Source organism: Hemicordylus capensis, chromosome 5 (genome assembly GCF_027244095.1).
Source record: "Hemicordylus capensis ecotype Gifberg chromosome 5, rHemCap1.1.pri, whole genome shotgun sequence".
Lineage (NCBI taxonomy): Eukaryota > Metazoa > Chordata > Lepidosauria > Squamata > Cordylidae > Hemicordylus > Hemicordylus capensis.
In genome coordinates this window covers 152963303-152988969 of record NC_069661.1, presented here as the reverse complement: position 1 = coordinate 152988969, position 25667 = coordinate 152963303, and the positions used below count along the sequence as shown (strand labels likewise).

At 40.8% G+C, this 25667-nt stretch overlaps 1 protein-coding gene across 4 annotated transcripts in view; it reads left to right on the top strand.

Moving 5' to 3' along the window:
* The window catches only part of COG5 (component of oligomeric golgi complex 5), a 270566-nt gene that overhangs the window by 23562 nt on the left and 221337 nt on the right, over nt 1-25667 (top strand). For 3 of the 4 annotated variants that reach the window (XM_053255351.1, XM_053255350.1, XM_053255352.1), the window contains 3 exons: nt 326-380; nt 465-534; nt 6548-6668. The exons of the other annotated variant lie outside the window; for it this stretch is intronic. In XM_053255351.1, the coding sequence (XP_053111326.1) occupies nt 326-380; nt 465-534; nt 6548-6668 (246 nt within the window). The remainder of the gene's footprint in view (nt 1-325; nt 381-464; nt 535-6547; nt 6669-25667) is intronic. 4 annotated transcript variants of the gene reach the window in all.

Sequence of the window (25667 nt, the reverse complement as noted above, 5' to 3'; positions counted from 1 at the left end):
AGCCTGATCTCCCTTACAGTGTTCCTTGTGTCATTAAGGCTGCACTGCAGTCCTAAGCTTACTGAGAAGAAAGTTAGTCCTGTTGAACTCAGTGAGACTTCTCTGAGCCAACATGTTTAGGACCAGTTTGTAAATTTAATAAGAACAATAATAATGTACTTATTTAACTGGAAAATGCTGTAGAAATAATTTACATTTTTTTAAGCTACAGTACTTTAAAAGTTCTTCTTTTGTTCTTCATTTGCTGTATTTTAATTAGAAAAACTGCCTTTATGTCATATCTGTGTTGTTTAATACTGATTTTGTTTTGTGTAACAAAATGCAGGTGTTCTTCAAATGATGCAGACCAGAATTAGTGCCCTACAAAGTACTGTTGACAGGTAAATCATTAATATAATGTAATCAGAAGTTTACAGTGTTTACCTACTACCATGATTTGTAAAACATATTTCATTTTTTATTAGAATCAGGGCCAAAATTATTGATCCATACAACAAAATAGTGTCTCGCACTGCACAGTTAGCAAGGCTTCAGGTAAGTCACATCATGTCTTTCTTCTTTTATTCTCCAGAAATAAATTTTATTTTGATTGCAAAGAATGCAATATGTGGGCTGTGGTATTTCAAAGAGCTATGTGATATTGTAAGGAAGGATTTCATCTTGCAGAAAGGAAGATATTGTGAGAACAGCAAAACTGTTTCTTGGGAATTTGATTTCCTTCCTTCCTTCCTTCCTTCTGAACTTCACCATATGAGCTGATGTTTTGACAGGAATTAATGATGGCTACAGATAACTTTGTAGTCTTCTCCTACATATATGTAGAGTGTTGCTATGGTTACTGGTTGGCGGTGGGAACCTCCAATAACACATTCCCAGAATAAATAATTGAACCCATAGGATATGTGTACTGGCTGAAAATTTCAAAAATCTTTATAAAGTAAAAATATAAGTGGGACAGAGCTATTCATTACAGACTTGTAAGATGTACCTCTGTACCCTGCATAGTCTCTCTCCTGAGTTTATTATTGCTTATTTCAGTCAAGGTAACTTTTATGGGATTAACTTGACTAGGGTATTCACAGTAGCATCCTTAATCAAGAGTTAGTGACTATGTCTCAATAATTCCTATACATTCCAGTATCTCAAATATGCAGTTTTCCAGACATGTAGGAGACCAAATATGGAAGGATGTTTAATTATGCAAACACTCCTTAAAATCTCTTTGCTTGATAAAATGTTCCGAAGACCTGAATGAAGGGGCAACTCTAGAACTAGTTTGGGGTGCAAAGAACAACATTATTATCAAGGCTGCAGAAGTCCACTCGTATACTCGTCTGGGACGTGTGAAAATAGTTGCCTGATGAGTGGAAAAAATCAGAGCATACTGTCTTTCCCTTGCCTTGTCCTTGCCTGCATCTCTCTCTCATTCAGTGTCTTTCTCCCCCACAACCACCGTGTTTGCTCTTGTCATGGCCAGAGTGGGAAAATTGGTTTTCTTGTGCAAGCGAGAGAACCAATTCTCCTGCTCTGGCTATGGCAAGACACCTAATGAAAATGGTGACAGGTGCATGCATGTCTCAATAGTGGTGTTGGGGCGCATGTGCACCCATTGCCAAGTAGGCTCTTGCCAGAGGCAGAGTGGGGGAGCTGTAGTGCCAAGCTGCAGCAGAGCAACCAGGAAAGAAGTGTGAGACCTCCACTAAACTCCCATCTTGTTTGCCTTATTCGAGCAGATTTCAGCTAATGGGGAGGTCTAGCGATCTCGGAGACCAAACAAGCTGCTTCTTCCTGTGGGAGGATGGGATGGACTGGGGGCAGGAGCGATGGAGGGGTCTTTCTCCTGCAACCAACCGATCCCAGTTCTCCCAGTTGCACTCACATGGTAGAAAAATTGGGCTGCCAGTGGGTCTAACATGTGGAGCATTGGCTGGCCAGTCTAAAGCAAAGCCCCCTCTTCCCACCCCCAACAACAAAGAAACCGAGAGAGTGAACTTCTTCACATAGACACCCAGAGAGAGAACATTTCCAGTAGGCTCCTGCCAGTGGCAGAGCGGAAGAGCCGATTTTCTTGCTCTGATGTAGCAGCGGGAAGAAAGGTGGCGAACTTGCTTCAGTCAGAGCAGCCTGATTAGGAGACCCGATTTTCCCACTGACTACTGTGAATCGTCCTAATCAGTTTGCTGGTTGTGAAAGGAGGAGGTGTTTTCTGATATTACCGCTAAAGGTCTTTGCTGGATTTCCTTGGTTACTTCTTTAAGATTGCCTTGGTTTATTTAGACTAGAGTTTACTACGTAAGCAATTCTAATAACTTTTATAGTGGTATGTGTGGGGAAATACTGTTCAACGATTTCATAGTATAGACTTTCATAACAAGCGGTTCATATCTGTCTATCTTCTTTGAAGGAGCTCTGGGCAATGCCCATCTTTTCCTCACAAAACCCTGTAATATAGGTTAGGATGAGAGAGGGTGGGGAGGTGACCAAGGTTGCCCAATGAGCTTCATAGCTGAGCAGGATTCAAACATAAATCTTCACAAACGAAATCCACACTCACTGTGCCACACTGGCTTTATTTAAGAAACTGAGGGATTTCTCAGGTCTATGTTCTTTCTTTTTGTGTATATAAAGCTACCTTGAACAAGCATTTACCATAGATGGTTTAAAAAACATAGGATTCTTTTCATTGCTGTGAATCATCCTAAAAAATCCTCCGATTCGTTCTCATAGTTATGCAGTACTGTTGATTAGTATTAGGATTATGATTAGGATATAGATACAGAGGCAGGGACTTTAGATTGTGAGCGCTTTGAAACAGGAAACCCTTAAAATGTGCTATTTAAACTGCATTGTGAACTTTTTGTTGAGAAGGTAGTATAGAAAATTGTAGTAATAATCAGCAGCTGCATGCAGACTAGCAGGTCATAACTAAGCACAAATGAAATGAGACAAGTTAGTCATGACTAACTTAGTCTCGGTCTGAATTAATGCGTTTATACAATGTGGCAGGCTGGTGTAGCTTCACCGTGTGCACATCCCTAGGGTGGAGAGCAGGTAAGGACCTGCTCTCCATTTTCTTAAAGCTCCCGGGCCCCGCTCCTGAAATGTGCTCGAACCGTAGTTCATGCACATCCCTATAGCACAGTGTTCTTCATTGAAAGACCCAAAAGCAGCCCACATCAATCCTAAGTGCAGGCCCCAGACTGTTTATTGGGCCTGTGTGAAGCTTGAATACTGAATACAGCCCTCCAGGCACCACATGGAGACAACCATTAATACTGCGCTGTGCCTTGCCCAGTGCCAGTGGGGGGCTCCTTTAAGAGAAATGAAGCCCTCTTGAGCCCTTGCACCCTCTTGGAAGGCATATATGAAGTGCTGGGAAGTGTAGCCCTTCCCAGCACTTTCCACCATAGCTTGAGGAATCAACTGATGTAGCTTGAGGAATCAACTGACTAGTAAAAATTTTGTCCGGCTAGTGAACTGAGCCAACATTTCTGCACCCCTGATTATTATAATGAACAAGGATTTTACAATGAATTAAATACTCACAGAGGTAAGGTAATCAGTGTTAGCTTGTTTACTTTAGCTTGCTTGGCATTTTCAGAAAATGGGTCAGATTCCTCTTAGAAAATGCTGACTTCTTGGCTTAGGCCAAACCTTCCAGTCTGCTTTCCAAGTTAGTTTTCTCTTCCTGTCCACAGTCCAAGACCATGTGGCAGGAAAGACTGGGATGGGGAAAGAGAAGAGTACCAGGCCAGCTGAAATCTGTAGTGGAGATGACCCTGCACCCTCCTACCAGTTTCTGGCCAGGCAGGGATCTTAGGGGTAGGAGTCTCCTACCTACCTGGCTGCACTGGCTTCTGCTCTTGTTCTGCAGTGAAGGAGTGAGTGAATAAGGCTTGTTTAAACAATGGAAGCAATTTTAAATAACTAGCCAGCCCCACACAGAGCATCTGTGCGTTCTTTAGGCCGTCTACCTCTTCCCACCCCCCTCTGCCCCAGTCTCCGGCCGGCTCGGGCCCAATGCTGGGGCCGGGCCTGCCGCTGCCTCGCCTCCGGCCCACCACAGCGACCAATTCTCCTGGGTGTGCCTCAGCCAATCAGGTGCCTCTGCTGCCCAGCCAATCAGCTGGGCGCTGGGACGCACATTCCAAGGTTCACCCAGGAGAATTAAATATATAGATTAATTCAACCTACAGAATTGTCATATATTGTAACTGTATTGTTTGACACTTTGCTGTAAAGTTTCAGCCTGGTGAATCATAGAGCGAAAGGGGTAGTGGGAAATATTTTTTGGGGGAAGCGCCCCCTACTCCTTAGTACCCCTTGGAGTCCTCTCTACAGGTGAATTACTGAAATTAATGGACTTTTGCACGATATTCTAATTTTCCGAGTTTCACCTGTAGATGAAGAACAGGTCTCACCTTTTAAGTTCTAGTATATTTTTATAAGCAGCAGCCTAAAACACATAGGCTTGGCTCTAAAGGTGGTGATATGTGATGAGAAAGCACTTCCACTCATGCCAGGTGAGCTTCCTGATTTTCACTACTTTCCTCTACCCACTGCAAAGCTGCGCCATATTCCATGCTGTTCCAGAGGGTGCGCCATCTCTCAGCAGCAGCCTTTTGGAGGTGTGTGTGGTGCCTTCTGCTTTCCATTAGTACAACAACACTTTTGGATCAAAGTTATAGATCCTATCATCCTAACCCCACACTAGGCCTCAAATTAATAATCAATTTTGTTCATCTAGTAAGGTTTATCATGGTTATTTATTGCCACACCTCTTGATATTCTGTGATTCCATGTATAGAAATATGGATGTGATCGGAGAGAATCTGAAATAGGAATCAGCAAAGTCCTGGCTTTCATTTCTTTAGAAGCATTTGTATAGCTGTGGTTACATGTTGTCATTCAGAAATGACTGTTCTCTCTCTCCACATGTAAAAATACTAAGCAAGATCACTTACTTGAATACCTGAATCCATACCATTTTCTAGAAGCAAGAGCTGGCAATTATTGGACTAGACAGTTTTTCACGTATTCTGCAAAGAAATGTTGATGGGCAAGTGATGCTCCTGTGAGGCTCACCAAAGTGCCTTGGTGTTGCTTTGCAGGTGGGCCATTCCATTCTTACTATGCTTTGCACATTTGCGACACTACCTCCATGATTCCAAGTGGAAATAGCATCGCAGCTGCAATTGCAGTGTTTAGGAGGCACAGAGCAGCTGGCCTCCGCAGGAGTGCTGTTGTTGTTTGGAGAGCCTCACAGCAGTGCAAACATCTCTCTTGCTTGTCAATGTTTCTCTGCGCATTATGTGAGCAGGTGTCTACAACAGGGAAACCAAATGTCTATGGTGTTTGGTTTACAGTCTAAGAATTTATAATATGCGCAATAAATAAATAAATAAAATTTATATTTGCAGACCAAAGTCACATATCCCTCCCCCCCCCACCGCTTCATTCTGACACATATAAAAGTAGTGTTTTAACTCAGTGTCCCACTTCAGATGGTTTAGTGCTGCATGAATGAGCCTTAGTGAGCCACAGGAATGGACTTCCTCTGCTCTTTTATCATGTGAAGGGAGGAGGAGAGAAGAAGGGTGAGTGTGTGAGACTGCTGCTTTCTTGGGCTACTTCACATAGTGCTAAACTATGATTTAGTGTTTCATCTGAGCTAAATATCCAGACTAAATAATTTCACTCAGAAATGGCTCTAAATGATTACCTAATTTCAGTAGGCCTACTCAGGAGTAATTTCATATGGATGCCCACTACTGTGTATTATAGAGGGTCATAAGAACAGCCCTGCTGGATCAGGCCCAAGGCCCATCTGGTCCACCATTCTGTTTCACACAGTGGACCACCAGATGCCGCTCGAAGCCACTGGCAGGAGTTGAGGGCATTTCCTCAACTCTAGATTCATGACCCTTAACATTTTTTTGAAGTATATTTTGTATTGATAGTGATGCATTTTGTTTTTACCTTCAGATATATTTTTAAGCCTGGTTATATTTTAAGGGGCATTTCATTTCATAGAATTTAAAATAAAACAATTTAAATTTATTTTTTATTAAAAACACCACAATTGCTTTAAAAATCTCCCTCCTGCCCCATCCAGTCTGTGAAGCAAGCTAATTTGTATATTGTTTTGTGAAATTCTGTGTACAAAATCCAGTTTTTCTTGGCATAGACCTTGGAGCTTTGTATCAGAATATGAACACATCTGGTTATTGCCAGAGAAACTGTAAATGTTTGGGTTTAATAGAGCAGAATTGCAACCTTTATCTGAAGTTTTCTTTCGTTGTGTGTTTATGACTAAATGCCCTTATGTCCCTACAGGGTAGCTTGTAGTTACAACCTTTTGTGACATGTTTTTTTTACTACAGTTGCTGGTATTTGCTAGATGATATCAAACCTTCATCTGAACTGTAATGTGATCAAGCTTGTATTGTAAACCCAGAAATGTGTGCAGCTTTTCCTCAGTAGATACTTCAAACTGTATAATAATGTAATATATTGAATATATTCTTAAGCCATGTTTTCTATAAAGGCTGCCTGTGACTTGCTGCGGAGAATTATACGCATCTTGTATCTCAGCAAGAGACTTCAAGGACAGCTGCAGGGAGGAAGCAGAGAGATAACAAAAGCTGCTCAGAGTCTCAATGAGCTTGGTGAGTCTACTCGGTCATTTTAGTAGCATTCTGTTTGCTAATGTGAAATGCTTTTTAAAACGTTTTAATATCAGAAATCTAATTTCCCATTTATTAGAGGAGTAATGAACCACATGGAAAACATGATGCTTTTAAAGTCAGCTATATCCAGGAATAATGGAAACACCTGGGGTGGTGATATTCTTAAGCTTTCAGTGGCTGCAGCTGAATTGGATTTGTGCAGTTCAGCTTCAGATACCCTTTTGAAGTTTGTTTCTAGCTCCAAAGTCCGCATCATGTTTACACTACAGTGTAACCACATCAGTGGGATGCTAGTATGGCTAAGATCCAAAGACTTTCATGTGCATATGCCTAAAACGCTTCTGCATGCTCATGGGACTTAACTTTTGTTTTCAGTTATAGCTCCTTGCTTTATGGTGGATATAGTGCTGAACAGTTCCGCAGCTATCATTAGTGGCTCTTCAGGGGGTGTTGGGGGTTGCTGTAGGGAGCAGGAGCTCAGAAACTCTTTTCAGTCCTTTAACATCCCATCCCATGCTTTGGAAGTGTTGCATTGTTTTGTCTCTCTCTTCTTTTTCTTTTTAAATGAAAGAAATCTGTCAAACCAGGCACTGTCAGAGGATTCTTACTTTACATAGCAGAGGATTGTCTGCCTGGCATAGCACCCCACTTTAAGTTATGTCAGCACAAACTGTGTTAAGTGGTTAGACATAAGAGTAAGAACAGAGGCAAAAGTATATATTAGAGTGGACTGACTTTAGGAAGGGCTGGTCTCTTTATTTCTCTTTCCTACCATGGGAATGTTTTAAATTTCCAGTGCAAGAATGCATATTCTGTAACTCTTCATGGTTAAGGCATAGCTGATCATTGTTAAGTAGTCTTGAGTTTGCTCTCTGGTTTCTCTTGCTTGGACCAAGCCAAGGTCTGACTAGTCCAGCGTTCTGTCTCCCACCATGGCCAAGCAGATGCTTCTAAGAAGCCCATAAGCAGGACATGAGCGTGCTATGCAACCTTTTTGTTTATCTCCAGAATCTGATACTCGGGTTTACTGCTTCTAAACATGGAGGTTCTATTTCTTCTTTGAATTTGTATATTCCTTTTTCTTGAAGTGCCAGAGCACACATTTCATTTACTGCAAATCTGTTTCTAGCCTCTAAAATGGTTGTATGTATGTATGTATGTATGTATTATTATTATTATTATTATTATTTATTAGATTTCTATACTGCCCTTCCAAAAATGGCTCAGGGCGGTTTACACAGAGAAATAAATAAATAAGATGGCTCCCTGTCCCCAAAGGGCTCACAATCTAAAAAGAAACACAAGATAGACACCAGCAACAGTCACTGGAGATATTGTGCTGGGGGTGGATAGGTTTGGGGGTGGTTGTAGGACAGACACAATTCTGTCCAGCCAGGAAAATATATTAACTCTCAACCAAAGTAAAACAGAATTAGTTTACCTAAGAAGAAGGGCAGCTTATGGCGAAGGAAGGCCTATGCTTTGCACTGCAAGAATCCTAGCAGGTTCGAGGCAGTTCACTGGAAACTGCAACCTGCCCTTTGCACAGCCCTGGTTGAGGTGATGTTGAAACTAAATGAGGCAGTGTGGCATAGCACTTAGAGAACTGGACTAGGAGCAAAAAGACCTGGGGTCAAATAAATCTCCATTCAGTCATGAAACTCACAGGGTGATCTGGAACAGTTACACTCTTTCACTTTCTCAGCCTAACCTACCTCACAGTTGTTGGGAGGATGCTGCCCTGAGTTTCTTGGTTTAAAAAAAAAAGGATGGAAATTTAACCAATAATAATAAAAAAATCCAATTTTAATGGCAAATTCCTTTTAATTAGGTTTATGTTTTATGAAACCTGTTTGGGAGCTATGTTTTCTATAAGCTATGGATTCCCCAGCCCCCCCCCACTATGTGTATCCCCATTAAATTCTTTTTGTTTTTTGCACTCAAATACCATGCCTCTTTCTCCTCCATTCAAACATTTTAGATTCATAAACCCCAGTAGGAGCCATTGTAAACAAACACAAGAGATGTACTCAACACTTTGCCCAATAAAATGTCCATTATAGTTTTGTTAGATCCTAGGAAATAACAGCAACCATACCACGAAATTAACGTACGGTAACATTGTGTAAAAATTAGGCTTCTGCTAATAGTAGTTCAACGAACTGAAACTACAGTGATGTCTGTAATATGCAATGATTATCACATGAATAATATTTGCTGGCTTAGCTAGTGTATTCTTTGTGCAGCTGAATTCTGGATATGATTGCTATAATGACCCAAAAGGATTTATTGTTGATTAATGTGCTTGGTGGAATATGAATGTTCAGTTTTGCCTAGCCAGAGAAGGATTTTAAGAAGCAGTAATGCTGAATAAAAATGAAAGAAGTAAAGGAAACAAACCTGTACACTCTCTAATTATTTATCAGAAAATTCTTTGGCTTTTGTTTGGCATTAATGGAACAAGGGTTTCAAAGTTCTTGAATAAGCCTAGAAGCTCTACCACTGGTGTCTTTCTGAGGGGGATTTGAAATGTGAATATGTTAGAGTTGTTTCTTAGTGGAGGATGCTGATTAGTATAATAAAAAAAAGTCTGGATAAATTTAAGCTCAGGCCTGTGCACACTTATCTAGTGCCCGCTGAACTCAATGGGACTTATTTTTCAGTAAACATCCATAGGATTGTGCTGTACTTAACAGAAAATGCCTGTCTACCTTTATCAGTATCACTTATGCCGAAATCTACATCAGTGTGCTCATATATGTACCTGCAGTTTTCCCTTTGAGAAGGTATTGTATGGTAGTATTTCAAGAGGTACAGTTGCTGTTGGCCCTACACACTACTTTTAATGTTTTCTGCTTTGAAAGATGTCTAACAGATTCCAAAACTGTAGTTCATTTTTGTTTTTTTAAATATGCCAGGGTCATTGTGTGGTTTCTGATTAGAGAGCCAGGCTGCTGTATGAAAAACAAGGACATCTCCTTTATTAGGAAGTAATCTATATGTCAATTTCTAAGCTGCCCTCAGTCCTTCCTTTATCCTATAGAAGACTTAGGATATACATGTGAGGGTTTGGAACAATGCCAAATGACATGCTTGTATCTTGAGATACTGTGATTAGAAAACATATTGATAAGATTTGCAAGTGTTGTTTTATCACTCTGAAGGAATCTTAGATAAAGAAATTCTTCAAAGACCTTCAGTTGAACTTTGTGTGAGCCAAAGTGTATTATTCCAAAGACATTATTACATGACTAATGTCCAGATATGCTTCCTAGGTCCTGTGCAGCTGGAAAAAAATGGCGATTTTAGGGATCACGAATATTTATTTAATTAAAAAATTTATACCCTGTCTTTCAGGCTAAAAACCTTACAGAGTGACAATCAACAGCAATTAAATGCAATAAAATGACAATTGAAAAAAAGAGAGCAAAACATTGTCGAATAAAAATACCAGCTAAAGGTCAGATGAAAATCTTAACTGCATTGACGAATACAAAGGGTTTGACGGAGAGAGAGTTTCGAAGCTGTGATGCCACCACCTGGGTCCCACCAATCGGATCTGTATCAATGGAAGGCAAGAGCAGAATTTGGGCTAATCCTAAAACCAAGCTTAGAAGGGAATTCTGCTCCTGCTGCTCATAACTTACCTCTTCTCTGAGGTTAGTATTACAAGCCCCCAAAGGTCATAATTAGGGCCCGATTGATTGATTGATAAGTGCCGTCAAGTCGGTATTGATTCTTAGCGACCACATAGATTGATTCTCCCCAGGATGATCTGTCTTCAACTTGGTTTTTAAGGTTTCTCAGTGATGCATTCATTGCTGTCGTAATCAAGTCGATCCTCCTTGCTGCTGGTTGCCCTCTTCTTCTCTTTCCTTCAGTTTTCCCCAGCATTATGGACTTCTCAAGGGACCTGGGTTTTCGCATAATGTGTCCGAAGTATGATAGTTTGATCATTTGTGTCTCGAGTGAAAATTGATTTGTTCTTTGATCCATTTGTTTGTTTTCCTGGCTGTCCATGGTATCCTCAAAGGTTTTCTCCAACACCAAAGTTCAAAAGCATCAATGCTTTTTCTATCTCGCTTCTTCAAAGTCCAGCTTTGGCATCCATAGAGTGTCACAGGAAAAACCAATGTCTGAAAGATTCTAATCTTTGTAGGTATAGACACATCATAGCATCTAAATATCCTTTCCAAGGCCTTTATTCCAACTCTACCACGTGCTAATCTGGAGCGTATTTCTTAACTACTGGTGGTCGATCCTAAAAGGCAGAAGCTATCCACCACTTCAGTGTCTTCATTGTCAATTCTGAGGCTGGTTGCTGTACCCGTTGTCATTAGTTTAGTCTTCTTTATATTTAGTCGTAGTTCCATTTTTTCACTGTGCTTCTTGACATTCATTACTAGAGCTTGCAGATCATCCGCATTCTCACCTATCAGAGTGGTGTCATCAGCATAGTGCAGGTTATTGATGTTTCTTCGTCCTACTTTAAAACCATGCTCATCTTCTTCCTATCCAGCTTTTCTCAGTATATATTCAGCATATAAATTGAATAGAGAAGGAGAAAGTATACAGCCTTGACTTACTCCTTTGCCGATCTGGAACCAGTCTGTTTCACCATATTCTGTCTGGACTGTGGCATCCTGTCATGTGTACATGTTTCTGATGAGAACAATGAGATGTTCTGGGACACCCATTTCCCTAATGAGGTTCCACAATTTGATATGCTCGATGCAATTGAAGGCTCTTCTGTAGTCAATAAAGCACATATTGACTTGTTTCTGGTATTCTTTGGCTTTCTCAATTATCCAGCGTGCATCGGCAATGATATCTCTTGTTCCCCGGCTTTTTTTGAAACCAGCTTGAACATCCGGCATTTCCCTTTCCATGTAGGGCTCTAATCTGCATTGGAGATTTCACATGATTTCACATGAGCATTATTTTGCTATCATGTGAAATTAAGGAGATTGTGCGATGGTTGGCACAATCTGTTCAGTCTCCTTTATCCGTATGTAGACCGACCTCTTCCAATATGTTGGCCATTGTTTCATTCCAAATTTGCTGGCATAGTTTGGTAAGAGCCTTGACTGATACTACTTCTGTTGCCTGCCATATTTCTGTAGCTATTCCATCAGTTCCTGTAGTCTTCTGACTTGGTAATGACTGGAGTGCAGATCTAAACTTCATATTCCTGTATTAGAGGTTCTTATAGGTAGGGAATACCTTCTAGAGTATCTGGGATGTTGATGTCCCTGCTGTATAGCTTTTCAGTATACTCCTTCCATCTCTGTTTGATCTTCTCTGAGTCAGTTACTGTCTGTCCTTTGGCATCCCTTAACATACTGATTCGAGGGTGGAACCTCCCACTGAGTTCAGAGATCTTTTGGGAAACTTGTCTTGTTTTTCCGTGTCTATTTCCATCCTCAAGGTCTTCTTTACAGATGTCGTTGTAGTACTGCTCCCTGTATCTTTCTGAAATTCCCTATTAAGTTGCTTCCTTAGGACTTTATCTTTCTTGACTTTGGCTTCTCTCCTCTTCTGGGCAATTTCCATCATCTGTTCTGATATCCATTTTGCTTTCTTCTGTTTCTTGGTCTTTGGCAGTCTCTTTTCACATCCATCCTTAATAGCTTCTTTGATTTCATTCCACAGTTCCTCTGGTTTCCTATCAATGAGGTTCAGAACTTCAAAGCGGTTCCTGATGTTCTCCTTGAAAATGGTGGGTACATTCTCAAGATCATATTGTGGAAACTGGATAGCTTTGTTTTTCCGCTTTAGCTTGACTTGGAACTTGCACATGAGCAGTGTGTGATCTGTTCCACAATTGGTCCCTGGCCATGTCTTTGCTGTTATAACTGAGCTCTTCCACTTCCTTGCACCAATAATGTAATCACTTTGATTTTCTGTGTACTCCATCTGGTGATGTCCATGTTTATAGGCGACACTTTGGTTGTTTGAAGAATGTGTTAGCAATGAAGAGATCATTGGCTTAGCAGAAACTAATAAGTCGTTCTCCTGCTCCATCTCTGTTTTCTAGGCCATACAGTCCGACTGAGTTTTCCTCTTTTCCATTTCCAGCTTTAGCATTCCAGTCTCCAACCACCAGTATCACATCTTGCTTTCATTTTCTGTCAATTTCTGACTGAACTTGAGCATAAAACACATCAACTTCCTCTTCTTCGGTATCAGTTGTTGGGGCATAGACTTGAAAAACTGTCATGTTAAAGGGTTGTCCATGAAATCGGTCACTGACTGTATTGTACCCAAGTACTGTCATTGCTATATCCTTCCTGACTATGAAAGCTACACCGTTCCTCCTTTGGGTTTGAGTCCTGAGTAGTTAACTGTATAACTTTCTGACTGAAAATGTCCCATTCCAGTCCATTTTAATTCACTGATGTCCAAGATTTCAATCTGTAGTTGATTAGGGATGTGCACGGACCGGTCTGGGGCCATGCAAGAGGCTTCTGGACTGGTCCGGAATTTGGCCGGTCCGGCGGGGGGGGGGGAGTGTGGCTTTAAGGGCGGGGTGGGTAGTACTTACCCCCCCACTGCTCTTCCCCCTCCAGTGCTGGACTTTTCTAAAAGCACGCCGCATACGTCATTGATTGATTGATTGAGTGATTGAAAATGTAGTCTAACAGTTTATTGTTCATGTGGCTATGTTGGAAAATCTCAGAAGAAACTTTTAAATTGCTCTGTGTTTTTCAGCACGACAATATTTAATACATTAAAATTTCACTGAATCTCAATGAGTTGTAAGAGTGTGTGTATACTCTCAAATATGAAAGGTGCTAAAGCACCTTGTATGAGACATTCCACAGATGGGGTAATTTGTTAAGATAAGTGCAAGAATACTGTTCTTTGAAACTTCTCATTCTCTCTAAGGGACATATCCCTGACTGACAAAGTCTCTGTTTCTCTGTCACCATTATTGAATTCTTCAGGGTAACCAATAGAATTACTGTATTGCAGATAGCATATGAGACTGGCTCTTGGTTTAGTTTTATCCTTGAGCCATTTCAAAACTGTGTCTGATCTGATAGTGGTTCTGTGCTTGACTGCTGGAAAGTCCATTTTCATACTAGCGTGTGTTGAGTACGTTGAAGGATTTGAAAGAAGCATTATTGTAAATATTCCCTAAGGTGTGGATGCTTATGTTTAACCACACAGAGCAGCTGAATAGCTCTGCAGGGAATATTCAAGGTGACGCTGAGTCAGTTTGCTTTGGTTGGTTTTAAAGGGGCTCTGGGCATGATGTTCTTAGTTTGTTGGCAAAATATATTGATTCAAGATACATTGTTTTAAATTAACTTGTGCCATTGTGTAAATCACTCTTTGTGTTCTAGTCTGGTAGATATATGCACACACTTAAGGTGCTTAAATTGAAAAGTGGTTTCTTAAGGGGAAAGCTTCTTTGTGCACTGATGAAACCTCACAATCTTATATGTTGAGGAAGGTAGAGTTTCACTCTTCATAGGTATTGCTGTCAAGACAGATTGACATTTTAGCTGAGTAGAAATGTTACAGTAGTGATCACCAGTCACATAGCTGAGTGCAGAAAGGTTTACAAATAACTAGAAGAGAGCTGAATCAGAAGTTATTTGTGAATTGTAAGTGTTAGGATGTAATTGACCTAAAAATTGAATGGTTCGGACTTCAGAGTGTCAGACCAAGCTCTTGTACACTTGAGAATTGCTAGTAAGTCCTGTGTTTGTCTTAAGTAGAAGAGCAGTAGCTATCTCCGGTGAAACCTGTGCTAGAATCCTCAGGTTAGAAGACATGCTGCTTACATTGGCAAATCATGCCGAGTCAGGCCTGTTTGTATTCTGTATGGCATTGGATTTGACTCTGCAATAATTAGCATCTTAACATTTGTGGCATCTCTTTTTTTGTTTTTATTTCAGTGGGGAGATTCTTTGCCCATGGCTACAGTTATTTTCCACTGTGCTTTGGAAAATGTAGTCGTGATCTGTTGGTTAATTAATGTTATGATTCAAAAGGCTGCATGGAAACGTCCATGAATAAGACATGTATTTCCTTTTGACATGTTTGTTCTGTATTGTGTAAGCTGCCCCTCCCCTTATGCACATAAACCACCCCAAATGAAGGAAAACCAGCCTTGCCTCTGATATCTGTGATGTATTAGGGACTGTTGTCTTGTACTATATTGCATCTTTATAAAGATCAAATGAATCTACCAACTAAAAAGATGAAAGTCCTTAATCTCTATTACCTAATCAAAGATTTCTCAAATTTGCATGTTGAGTTTACCTATACAATTTGAATAGGTCTCTCTTTCAAACTGTTATCACCTTCTTTACTTTTTCAGACTATCTCCCCACAACTTAAAAAAGTATTTTTCATCAAGCGCCTTTTGGATAGCAAATCAAAATATGTTTCTGTGCTTTAAGAGTTGCCATCTTTGACAATGTGGTTCATGCTTTTCACAATGAATGTTGTATTACAGTAATGAGTGGCTGACATCATGACTGACAAAGCAGGCATACCGTGAGGGACTGTGGGAGCATGATGAGAGGCCTTGCGTAATTCCACATTTCCCCCCTACATGCACACTATTGAGCAAGAACCCTTAGAGTTAGGAACATTTCCTTTTCTCCAGAAGGGCTCTGCAAGATTTGAAACATGTTGCTGACCTTCAGGTGGGAAGTGCTCTAATTCTAAGGGCTCTGGATCAACAGAGTGTATGCTGGGGGAAAGGTGGAGTTGCATGAGGTTGTAGGTAAATCAAGTTGCCTGCTGTAGCAGGCAGTAGAGTCAGACTGGTTGTCATAAAATGTGATTGAATTATTTATTTGGCTTCTGCAGTTCCAGAGCTCATTTGGATGGCACTTGCATTCACTGTGATTTGATTGATTAAGTGTAGTCAAGTCAGTGTTGACTCTTAGCGACCACATAGATAGATTTTTCTCCAGGATGATCTGTCTTCAACTTGGCCCTTAAGGTCTCTCAGTGGTGCCTTCATTGCTGTCATAATCGAGTCCATCCACCTTGCTGCTGGTCGTCCTCTTTCCTTTAATTTCCCCCAGCATTATAGAATTCTCAAGGGAGATGGGTCGTCACATAATGTGTCCGAAGTATGATAGTTTGAGCCTGGTTGATTGTACCTTGAGTGAAAATTCTGGATTGATTTGTTCTGTGATCCATTTGTTTGTTTTCCTGGCTGTCCATGATATCCTCAAAAGTCTTCTCCAGCGCCAAAGTCCAAAAGCAAAATGCTTTTTCTATCTTGCTTCTTCAAAGTCTAGCTTTGGCATCCATAGAGTGTCATGGAGAAAACCATTGTCTGAAAGATTCTAATCTTTGTAGGTATGGACACGTCACAGAATCTAAATATCCTTTCCAAGGCCTTCATTGCAACCCTACCAAGTGCTAGTCTGCAGCGTATTTCTTAACTGCTGGATCCTTTACTGTTGTTGGTTGATCCTAAAAAGCAGAAGCTATCCACCACTTCAGTGTCTTCATTGTCAATTCTGAGGCTGGTTGCTGTACCCGTTGTCATTAATTTAGTCTTCTTGACATTTAGCCATAGTCCCATTTTTTCACTGTGCTCCTTGACTTTCATTACTAGAGCTTGCAGATCATCCATATTCTCAGCTATCAGAGTGGTGTCATCAGCGTAGTACAGGTTATTGATGTTTCTTCCTCCAACTTTAAAACCACACTCATTTTCTTCCAATCTAGCTTTGCACAGTATATAATCAGCATATAAATTGAATAGAGAAGGAGAGAGTATACAGCCCTGCCTTGTCTTACTCCTATCTGGAACCAGTCTGTTTCACCATATTCTGTCTGGACTGTGGCTTCCTGTCATGTGTACATGTTTCTGATGAGAACAATGAGATGATGATGATGATGATGATGATGATAATAATAATTCAATTTCTATACCGCCCTTCCAAAAATGGCACAGGGCGGTTTACAAAGAGAAATAACAAACAAATAAGATGGCTCCCTGTCCCCAAAGGGCTCACATTCTAAAAAGAAACATTATTTATGTTTCAAACATTATGTTCTGGGACACCCATTTCCCAATGATATTCCACGACTTGATATCCTCGATGCAATTGAAGGCTCTTCTGTAGTCAATAAAGCACATATTGACTTGTTTCTGGTATTCTTTGGCTTTCTCAATTATCCAGCGTGCATCGGCAATGATATCTCTTGTTCCTTGGCATTTTCTGAAACCAGCTTGAACATCCGGCATTTCCCTTTCCATGTAGGGCTCTAATCTGCATTGGATGATCCAGAGCATTATTTTACTATCATGTGAAATTAAGGAGATTGTGCGATGGTTGGCACAATCTGTTCAGTCTCCATTATGCATATGCAGACCGACCTCTTCCAATATGTTGGCCATTGTTTCATTCTCCAAATTTGCTGGCATAGTTTGGTAAGAGCCTTGACTGATACTACTTCTGTTGCCTGCCATATTTCTGTAGCTATTCCATCAGTTCCTGTAGTCTTCTGACTTGGTAATGACTGGAGTGCAGATCTAAACTTCATATTCCTGTATTAGAGGTTCTTATAGGTAGGGAATACCTTCTAGAGTATCTGAGATGTTGATGTCCCTGCTGTATAGCTTTTCAGTATACTCCTTCCATCTCTGTTTGATCTTCTCTGAGTCAGTTACTATCTGTCCTTTGGCATCCCTTAACATACTGATTCGAAGTTGGAGCCTCCCACTGAGTTCAGAGATCTTTTGGGAAACTTGTCTTGTTTTTCCGTGTCTATTTCCATCCTCAAGGTCTTTACAGATGTCGTTGTAGTACTGCTCCCTGTATCTTTCTGAAATTCCCTATTAAGTTGCTTCCTTAGGACTTTATCTTTCTTGACTTTGGCTTCTCTCCTCTTCTGGGCAATTTCCATCATCTGTTCTGACATCCATTTTGCTTTCTTCTGTTTCTTGGTCTTTGGCAGTCTCTTTTCACATCCATCCTTAATAGCTTCTTTGATTTCATTCCACAGTTCCTCTGGTTTCCTATCAATGAGGTTCAGAACTTCAAAGCGGTTCCTGATGTTCTCCTTGAAAATGGTGGGTACATTCTCAAGAACATATTGTGGAAACTGGATAGCTTTGTTTTTCCGCTTTAGCTTGACTTGGAACTTGCATATCAGCAGTGTGTGATCTGTTCCACAATTGGTCCCCGGCCATGTCTTTGCTGTTATAACTGAGCTCTTCCACTTCCTTGCACCAATAATGTAATCACTTTGATTTCTGTGTACTCCATCTGGTGATGTCCATGTTTATAGGTGACACTTTGGTTGTTTGAAGAATGTGTTAGCAATGAAGAGTTCATTGGCGTGGCAGAAACTGAACTTGAGCATAAAACACATCAACTGCCTCTTCTTCTGCATCAGTTGTTGGGGGCATAGACTTGTCATGTTAAAGGGTTGTCCACAAAATCTAATCGATATTAGTTGGTCACTAACCATATTTTACCCAGGTACTGTCATTTGTATATCCTTCCTGACTATGAAAGCAACACCGTTCTTCCTTTGGTTTTCGTGTCCTGAGTAGTAAACAGTATGATTTTCTGATGGAAAGTGTTCCATTCCAGTCCATTTTAATTCACTGATGTCCAAGATGTCAATCTGTAGTCGATTCATTTCATCTTTCGCTGTGTCGATCTTTCCCATATTCATGCTTCTTACATTCCACGTTCCCATTGTAATTATTTCTTTGCAGCTTTAGCTTTTCTTTTCCTTCATGACAACATTAGCCCCTAGATGTCCAAAAGGCTTTAATCTAACCACACCATAAATGCTATTGCTACTCTGAGAGATCCTCAGCTCTTCCTCAGTAGCATGTTGAGTACCATCTGACCTGAGAGGCCTATCATCCAGCACTACATTGATAATGATTCAATTTTGTCTATCCATGTGGTTTTCTTGGTAAAATACAGGAGTGATTTACCATTGCCTTCTCCCACGCAGTATGAAATGATGCCTTTGTCATTGTCACTGAAGTGGTTTTCTGCCTCCCAGCACCTTCTTGTATCACTGCTGCCCAATATAGGTGTTTCTTGTTTTAGCTGGGCAGCTGGGATGACCTTCTCGCTTTGGGTGACCCTGTTGGGAGTATACCTCCCGGCGTACTTATCTCATTCCTCCCAGGAACTCACCACCACCACCACCACCACGATGAGGCAGCATAGCAGGACTTGGTGGGGGGTAGTATATTGAGTGGTACTACAGTGGTAGTATGTCAAACAACCTCAATAATGTCAGCTGCTTAATTGCCATACCATATTTTTACTACTTTTTAGCAATATAATTTCTCTAGTTTTTCTGGTTGTTTACCTTTATTCTGAGAAGAAATGGTATTTTATAATGCTTCCAAAAGTCTGTTCTGAGAATACATCCAGGACCTCTGCATTCACTAAGATTGGGCCTTGGACTTGTGTCTGCCCTCCTCTGTCCTCCCTCTCACCATGCATAAAACCTAACATCTAAAGGCGGAGACAGAGGTGTGCCTAGGTAATTTTGGAGCCTGGACCTAAAGGCCAGTTAAGCAAGTTAATCATCATCCCCTACACACACACACACACACACACTCACATACTGGGACACATGCAGTATTTTTAACATGTGGGTTCTTGAGGTCACAAAAAGCAAGTGAACTCATAAGAATGTAAGAATATAAAACAGGTATATTTATGCAAATATGCATTAGCTGAAACATTTCAACATGCAACTTAACATATTCCCATCCCACATATTTCTTTCCCCACTCTGTTTCTAAAGCACCCGGTGCAGGTCACAATCACATTTGACCGCCTGGTACAGCATGGGTCAGTGGCATGGCAACCATACCACCCAGGACAGACTAAAGAGGATTTGGGGGTCCCAAGGAGTTTGGAGACTCTGGACTTTGGCCCCAAGTCCAGGGGTAAGAGTACCTCTGGGAGGAGAGACCATGTATGTTTGAATGTGGGATCAAAGACCTGTAGAGACTGAACTGTGAGATGCCGAACATCCCATATTCAATTAAATGTTCTATTTATTTGAGGGATCAATGAAAAATCTGAGCCATGCTGAAAGTGAAAGTTTTAGGGTAATACTTCCAGGGGAAATGCTGTCGGAACAAGCTTCAAAAGAACTCATGTGATAAGAGAGGGAGCAACCATCATACTATTTGCTGTATAAGGTGTTCAGGAACACATTTCTAGTTCTCCAGTATTAAAAGGACGGTGCAACCATTTTTTGATCAACTTAAAATGAAGGTCTGTTATCCTGGTTTGCAGGGCTTGCATAAACAGGTTTCCAATTTGGACATAATGGCAAACTAGTTTGTCCATACTTCTCCATCCTTCCCTCCCTCAAGTAACTAATCAAGTGGAGCGCATGAAGTGGGGGAAGGTGAGACATGGGAGAACCAGGCTCATTCATGTAATGCCACACCATGGTTTGACACTGCATCTGAACCAATCCATTGAGGGCAAACAGTCTTGGTTACACAGTGTTCAGTTTGCTGGTGATCAAAGGCTGACACAATAGGAAATTAGCCCTAAATTGGCTATTCAAAATAACCCAGTGCAGTTCTAGATGGTTTTTTAAAAACAATATTGTGTATTAGTACAATGTAGATATGTATTGGCTGTACACTATGAAGTTAAATCCATCCATCTGAGGAGGACAGGACATTTAAATTAAATATGGTATTAAGATAAGTAAAGAACAATCAAGCATTTCCTTAATGTGACTGATAAGAGAAACAAGGACATACTATCTGATGTAGGTATCATTCACCCTGAGTGACTGCAGTGTTGCTGATGCAAAGGCAGTATTGGAATAAACTAATGATACTGCAAACATTACACATTTATCAAATGTTTAAAGAGGCTGTCAGCCTGAAATCTAGTATTTTAGTAACATAACATGTAATGCCGGGTCCTTTTATTTGTTTGTGCTTTTTAACACACACTGCAGCATTGCACCATCTAAGGTCTTAACACAGAGAGAATCTGCAGCAAAAAAAATATTTTTCACGTGCATATAAACCAGGATCCAAAATGGATTTCTGGGTCCCCCCTGCACCACCCAAGAAGCCACTACCAAAACCTTGGAGAGTTTTGAGAGCTGTTTGTGATCCATCACAAGGAACTATGATGGTAGGAAGAAGTCAGGGATCAACAATAAGAAACAGAAGTGTTTGGTTGCATGAAAAGGGACTCTTTTTGGTTCCTGGCAATTTAAAATGTATGATTGATATCGAATAATATTTTGTGAAATTTTCTAACTACTCTTCTGTGAGGTGGGTCTTCATCTGAACATTTTTCACAAAGTATTTATAATCAGATTTCCTTTATCTTTTTAAGAGTTCACAGCACTTAATGTCTTGCTAAATTAACCATACATTTCTAATATGTTGAGTATTTTTAAAAAATAAATTGGCATTTTCATTGCTCAAATTCCTAACTGATTTCTAATGTGGACAGTTTTTGCTTAAGAGGATGAGTTTGCAAGCTGTGAGAGTTTTAGCCATCTTGTAATTAATAATCTATAAAATGTCTTTAGAAGGCCTAGTGTAATGGTACTAGTAGTGGTCTAAATAGGAATTGTTTGTTTACTTTTGAAACATTAGAATTTTTATTATATTACTGTATTCTTGACAGATCAGCCTTAAATACAAACCTACTCTGAAGGCCAATTTCAAAGTATGTATGATAGATTATAGATATAATTATTTGGGTTTATATCTCTTTGAGAAGCCATACAAATTAGCTATTCAAACTGCCAGTTATTGAATGTTTGTTTGTTATAATATGATGAGGCATGGAGAGAGAGAGACTTCAAATGACCAAAGTTGTTTTACACTTATATGTAGCCTTGCTTTTTATACATCTGATACAGATGCTGTCTTCAGTGTTCAGGTTACTGTCAAGCTGGTTGAGGTGTATGCTGATGGAAGCTGATCTTTAAATTATTGTTTTATCTATTTTGTTTGTCATTGAAGGCCTAGTTATAAATGATCTTTCTACAGCTTTAATAACTAGCATAATGATTAAGTCATTGTATTTTATTTCTTAAAATAACAGTTTGGACTTCTTTGGTTGTATAGATATTTGGTGACTGGTCTTCAAATAAAAAATGTGAATTGATCAGTTTGTTGGACTAAAGCACATGGAATATGCCACGTAAATTCCAGTATAATTTTATCTTAGTTTTGTAGGTATATACTAAAACCTACTTGGTGTTCCTTGCATAATCAGGGGAACTCAAGGCATAGAAGCCAGCTCGCAAGTGACAATGATACATTGTCTCTTTGATTTTTAGCTTTATGGCGTTTAAAATACTGGCATAGAAACTTACCAGCCAAATATAATAATGATTTATTATTTTTATTATTTTATTAATAATTTCTGCTGCCATTGCCCAATAATGGCCTTGTCTTTTAGACTACCCCCTTCCTGGACAAATCATTTGTATGCACTGCTTTAGAGCAGGCCTGCACAGCTTATGCATGACCCATCTGAATGCAACTCACCAACCATGTATGGCAGCCTATCACTGCCTTGATAGACAACCTATGTGACAACCAAGAAGTTGTCAAGCACCTGTTAGGCTACTGTATATGGCTAGTGTTAGGTTTGGTGGGCACAGGCCACACATGCTTGCTTGATATAGTACCAGCTGTTATTCAGAAAATATGCTCTATATTTATTTGATGCATTTATATAATCTCAAATTTTTTAGAATCTCCAAGTGTATGTGTAACAGCAACATTTATAAATTTATAGAATAATTAAGAAAATAACCGGATTATGGAGCAATCCTAAAGCCTAGAGCCTTTGGAGCCTCCTAGAATCCTAAAGCCTAGAGCCTTTGGAGTCAGGTGTTTTATAAAATAAATAAATAATCCATATGGCCGCATCGCATCCTTGTTAGATTCCTATGGTACTCATGTTGTCCTGTAACTCATGTGAATACTGAACTAGATGATATACCTATTGCATGACTGCAGCCTGATATTTATTTATCTTAATGTAAATAGCAGCTATGCAGGTCCCCCAGTCTGGATGAGGACTGTGGCGATGAAAGGAGGCCCTTTGCCTCTACGATGGTTGCAGTCTGGATTGGGAGCTCCTACAGCTGTTATTTGCCCCAGGGGGAAAACTCCAATTGACACCACTGGGAGCATTTTTTCTTGGACAAATTCCAGTGGCAGGGCCCCCCATCCATATCAGTACCATGGTGAAGATTAAGGGTTAAAGCCCCTCACTATGGGCTAGATCAGAGCCTTGCATAGGTGCTATTTTCACTTAAAATGTTTGACTTTTAAAAACCAGACTCCAAACACTCAGTAGGCATATTGTCTAGCTTGGTCTCTATGGTACTCTGTATCGCATACTGAAACGTTGTATGGATTTAGACGACTGCTTAAAGCTTTCATTTGTGGCATTTGTAATTGAACAGGGATGTGATCATCTGTAACTGATCCCTTTGTTGAGCTTGCTACCCTTCTACAGATGTGCAGAAATTCAGAGGGGCAGAGCAGAGGTAATGCTGGGTTTAACCATATGATTACAGGCTACAGAAAAACCCCTCATCCTGACATAGCATGGACCAAAGTAAGAAAGCTTTTAAGCAGCTACTGCTAATGTGTGATACTGTCCACTCATAATGTTCTTCAAACCATGTTGCAAGTGACAGTGTTTAGGTGTTTGCAGTGTGCATCTGAGTAATCTTAATATTGCAAGTCTCCCATACTGTGATATCTTGTATGATAGACTGTATTATTTTATACTGAAGAGGAATCCTATTTTTTTATAAGGGTTGTCTGTCTTTTACAGTTAGGATAGGAGGACTGAGGTCCGTTGACTGATCTATACTTGTAAAGTGTCATTTGAAACCCATGGCATAAATGAGCTGACTTATTTTTAGGTAGCATCCTCATGGACGTCAGAATTTGAATTTTCCCCAGACCCTCTAAGTAGTCAGATGCCTGAGCCTGGGCTTTGAAGTCAGTATGATCAAAGTTAGTAGTTGAGCCAGTAGTAACCAGATGGCCATGACACCTTGGCCCTGCATCAGGCTTTTGTATGTCAAAGAGGCTAACAGACCTACAGCCAGGTAGCTGTCTCTCTTGCAAGAGTGATAAAGGTCCACTCTGACATCAGATCAAATCCAGCAGTGGTATCAAGAGGGCAATGAGGAATTCCTCCTGCCAGCTTCCAGATGAAGAATAATCAGCAGGCCTGTTGATGCTATTTCTGTAGCATCTATACCCAGCTAGTTTCAGTGTGGAATTTAAATAGATATAAGATATTTCATCCAAGAATGCCTGGAGTTGCTTCATCAGCATTTGCTCAATCATACCACTGCTCAAAAAGAGATGATCAAGATAATCCTGGTTGGCTCATCTGTGCACAATAGGCTATTGAAGATGAAGCCAGAAAACCGCTTTTTTCCAGCGAAGATTTCATTCTGCTCCCTTCAGAAGTTACTGAAGTTGGCCTTCATTAACTTGGAGGAACAATGATTCAAACTACAACACTAATTTTGAAAGCCCCAAGCAACCCTTGTCCACATTGTCAAGATCTTCAGATTGCATTTGGTCCAGACAAACATAACAATCTGGCATGTTCTGAATTTTCAGGCCTCAGTATTGCTACAACTGTGGCATCATGGATGTGAAATATTATAGCAGTGGAAGTGGCTAGCAGCAACATTACATTTGGTTTCATATGGTTACAAGATTTATGTTGGTAGAAGATGTTGGTCTATATATTTAATTATCTAAGGCTAATCCCATGTGTGGCAGCTCTTGCGAGTGTTCGCAAGCACCTGCCAGATAGCCACGGATATGCCGCCGGCGGGTGGCAGGGAAAAGCACTGCCTGTGGGCTGGCGGGCAGGGGAGGGAAAAGTGGGCGCGGGAGGGAAAGCACCGGGCGCCAGCCAGCTACACTAGTGGGCAGGGGAGGGAAAGCACCCGGCACCAGCCAGGCAGGCTGGTGGGTGGGGGAGGGAAAGCGCTGGGTGCCAGCCAGCCAGGCTGGCAGGCGGGGGAGGGAAAGTGCTGGGTGCCAGCCGGCCAGGCTGGTGGGCGGGGGAGGGAAAGCGCTGGGTGCCAGCCAGCCAGGCCGGCAGGCGGGGGAGGGAAAGTGCTGGGTGCCAGCCGGCCAGGCTGGTGGGCGGGGGAGGGAAAGCATCAGGTACCAGCCAGGCCAGCAGGCGGGGGAGGGAAAGTGCCAGGCTCCAGCCAGTACAGGCCAGCAGGTAGGGAGGGAAGGGAAAGCAGACTGGGAGGGGGAGAACGGACTGGGGCTGAAGGAAGGGAGGATAGACAGGGAAGGACTAGGGGCGCAGATGCTCTGTGACAGGTCAGCTAGTTTTAAATGATGGTCTATTCTGCTCATTACTTAAGAATAGGCTGTCAGTAGCATGAACATAATGATAAAGGTATATGGGATTCCTTTGAGAGTCCTCTCTTCACAGGCCAGCACAGGTGTTGGGTATTAACAAAGTGAGTGTGGTGAGGAGAGAGTTGGATAGTGATCAACATTATTGATCACTATCCAGCTCATGTAACTATGTTTCATTCTAAATAGTCATTACCTGGCTACTTATTGGCAAAATTCTATTCTTTTTGAGGGGGTGCTAGTTTGAGAAATAGGAAAATACAACATCGCCAAAAGACTAGCACTTCCTTGAGGGATCCAGTAAAACAAATGAGCAAATGCTGAACTACAAACTGATTGTCTGGATGGATTCATAATAACGTCTGTGATATTGCCCTGTGATGCATTTGTGCAGAGTAATTGTCTGAGCACTGACATTTTAATCACACACTGCAGTTAGTAGGAAGGGCTGGAAGGAAGAAAAGATTATTACCACATAATACAAGTTAGGGTTTGTTTATGTGATTACTTAGCCTGGGAGTATAACTCCTAAATTCAGTTTAAAGGGTGACTGTATGACATTGTGGTTTCCTGACCATTTTCCTTCTATT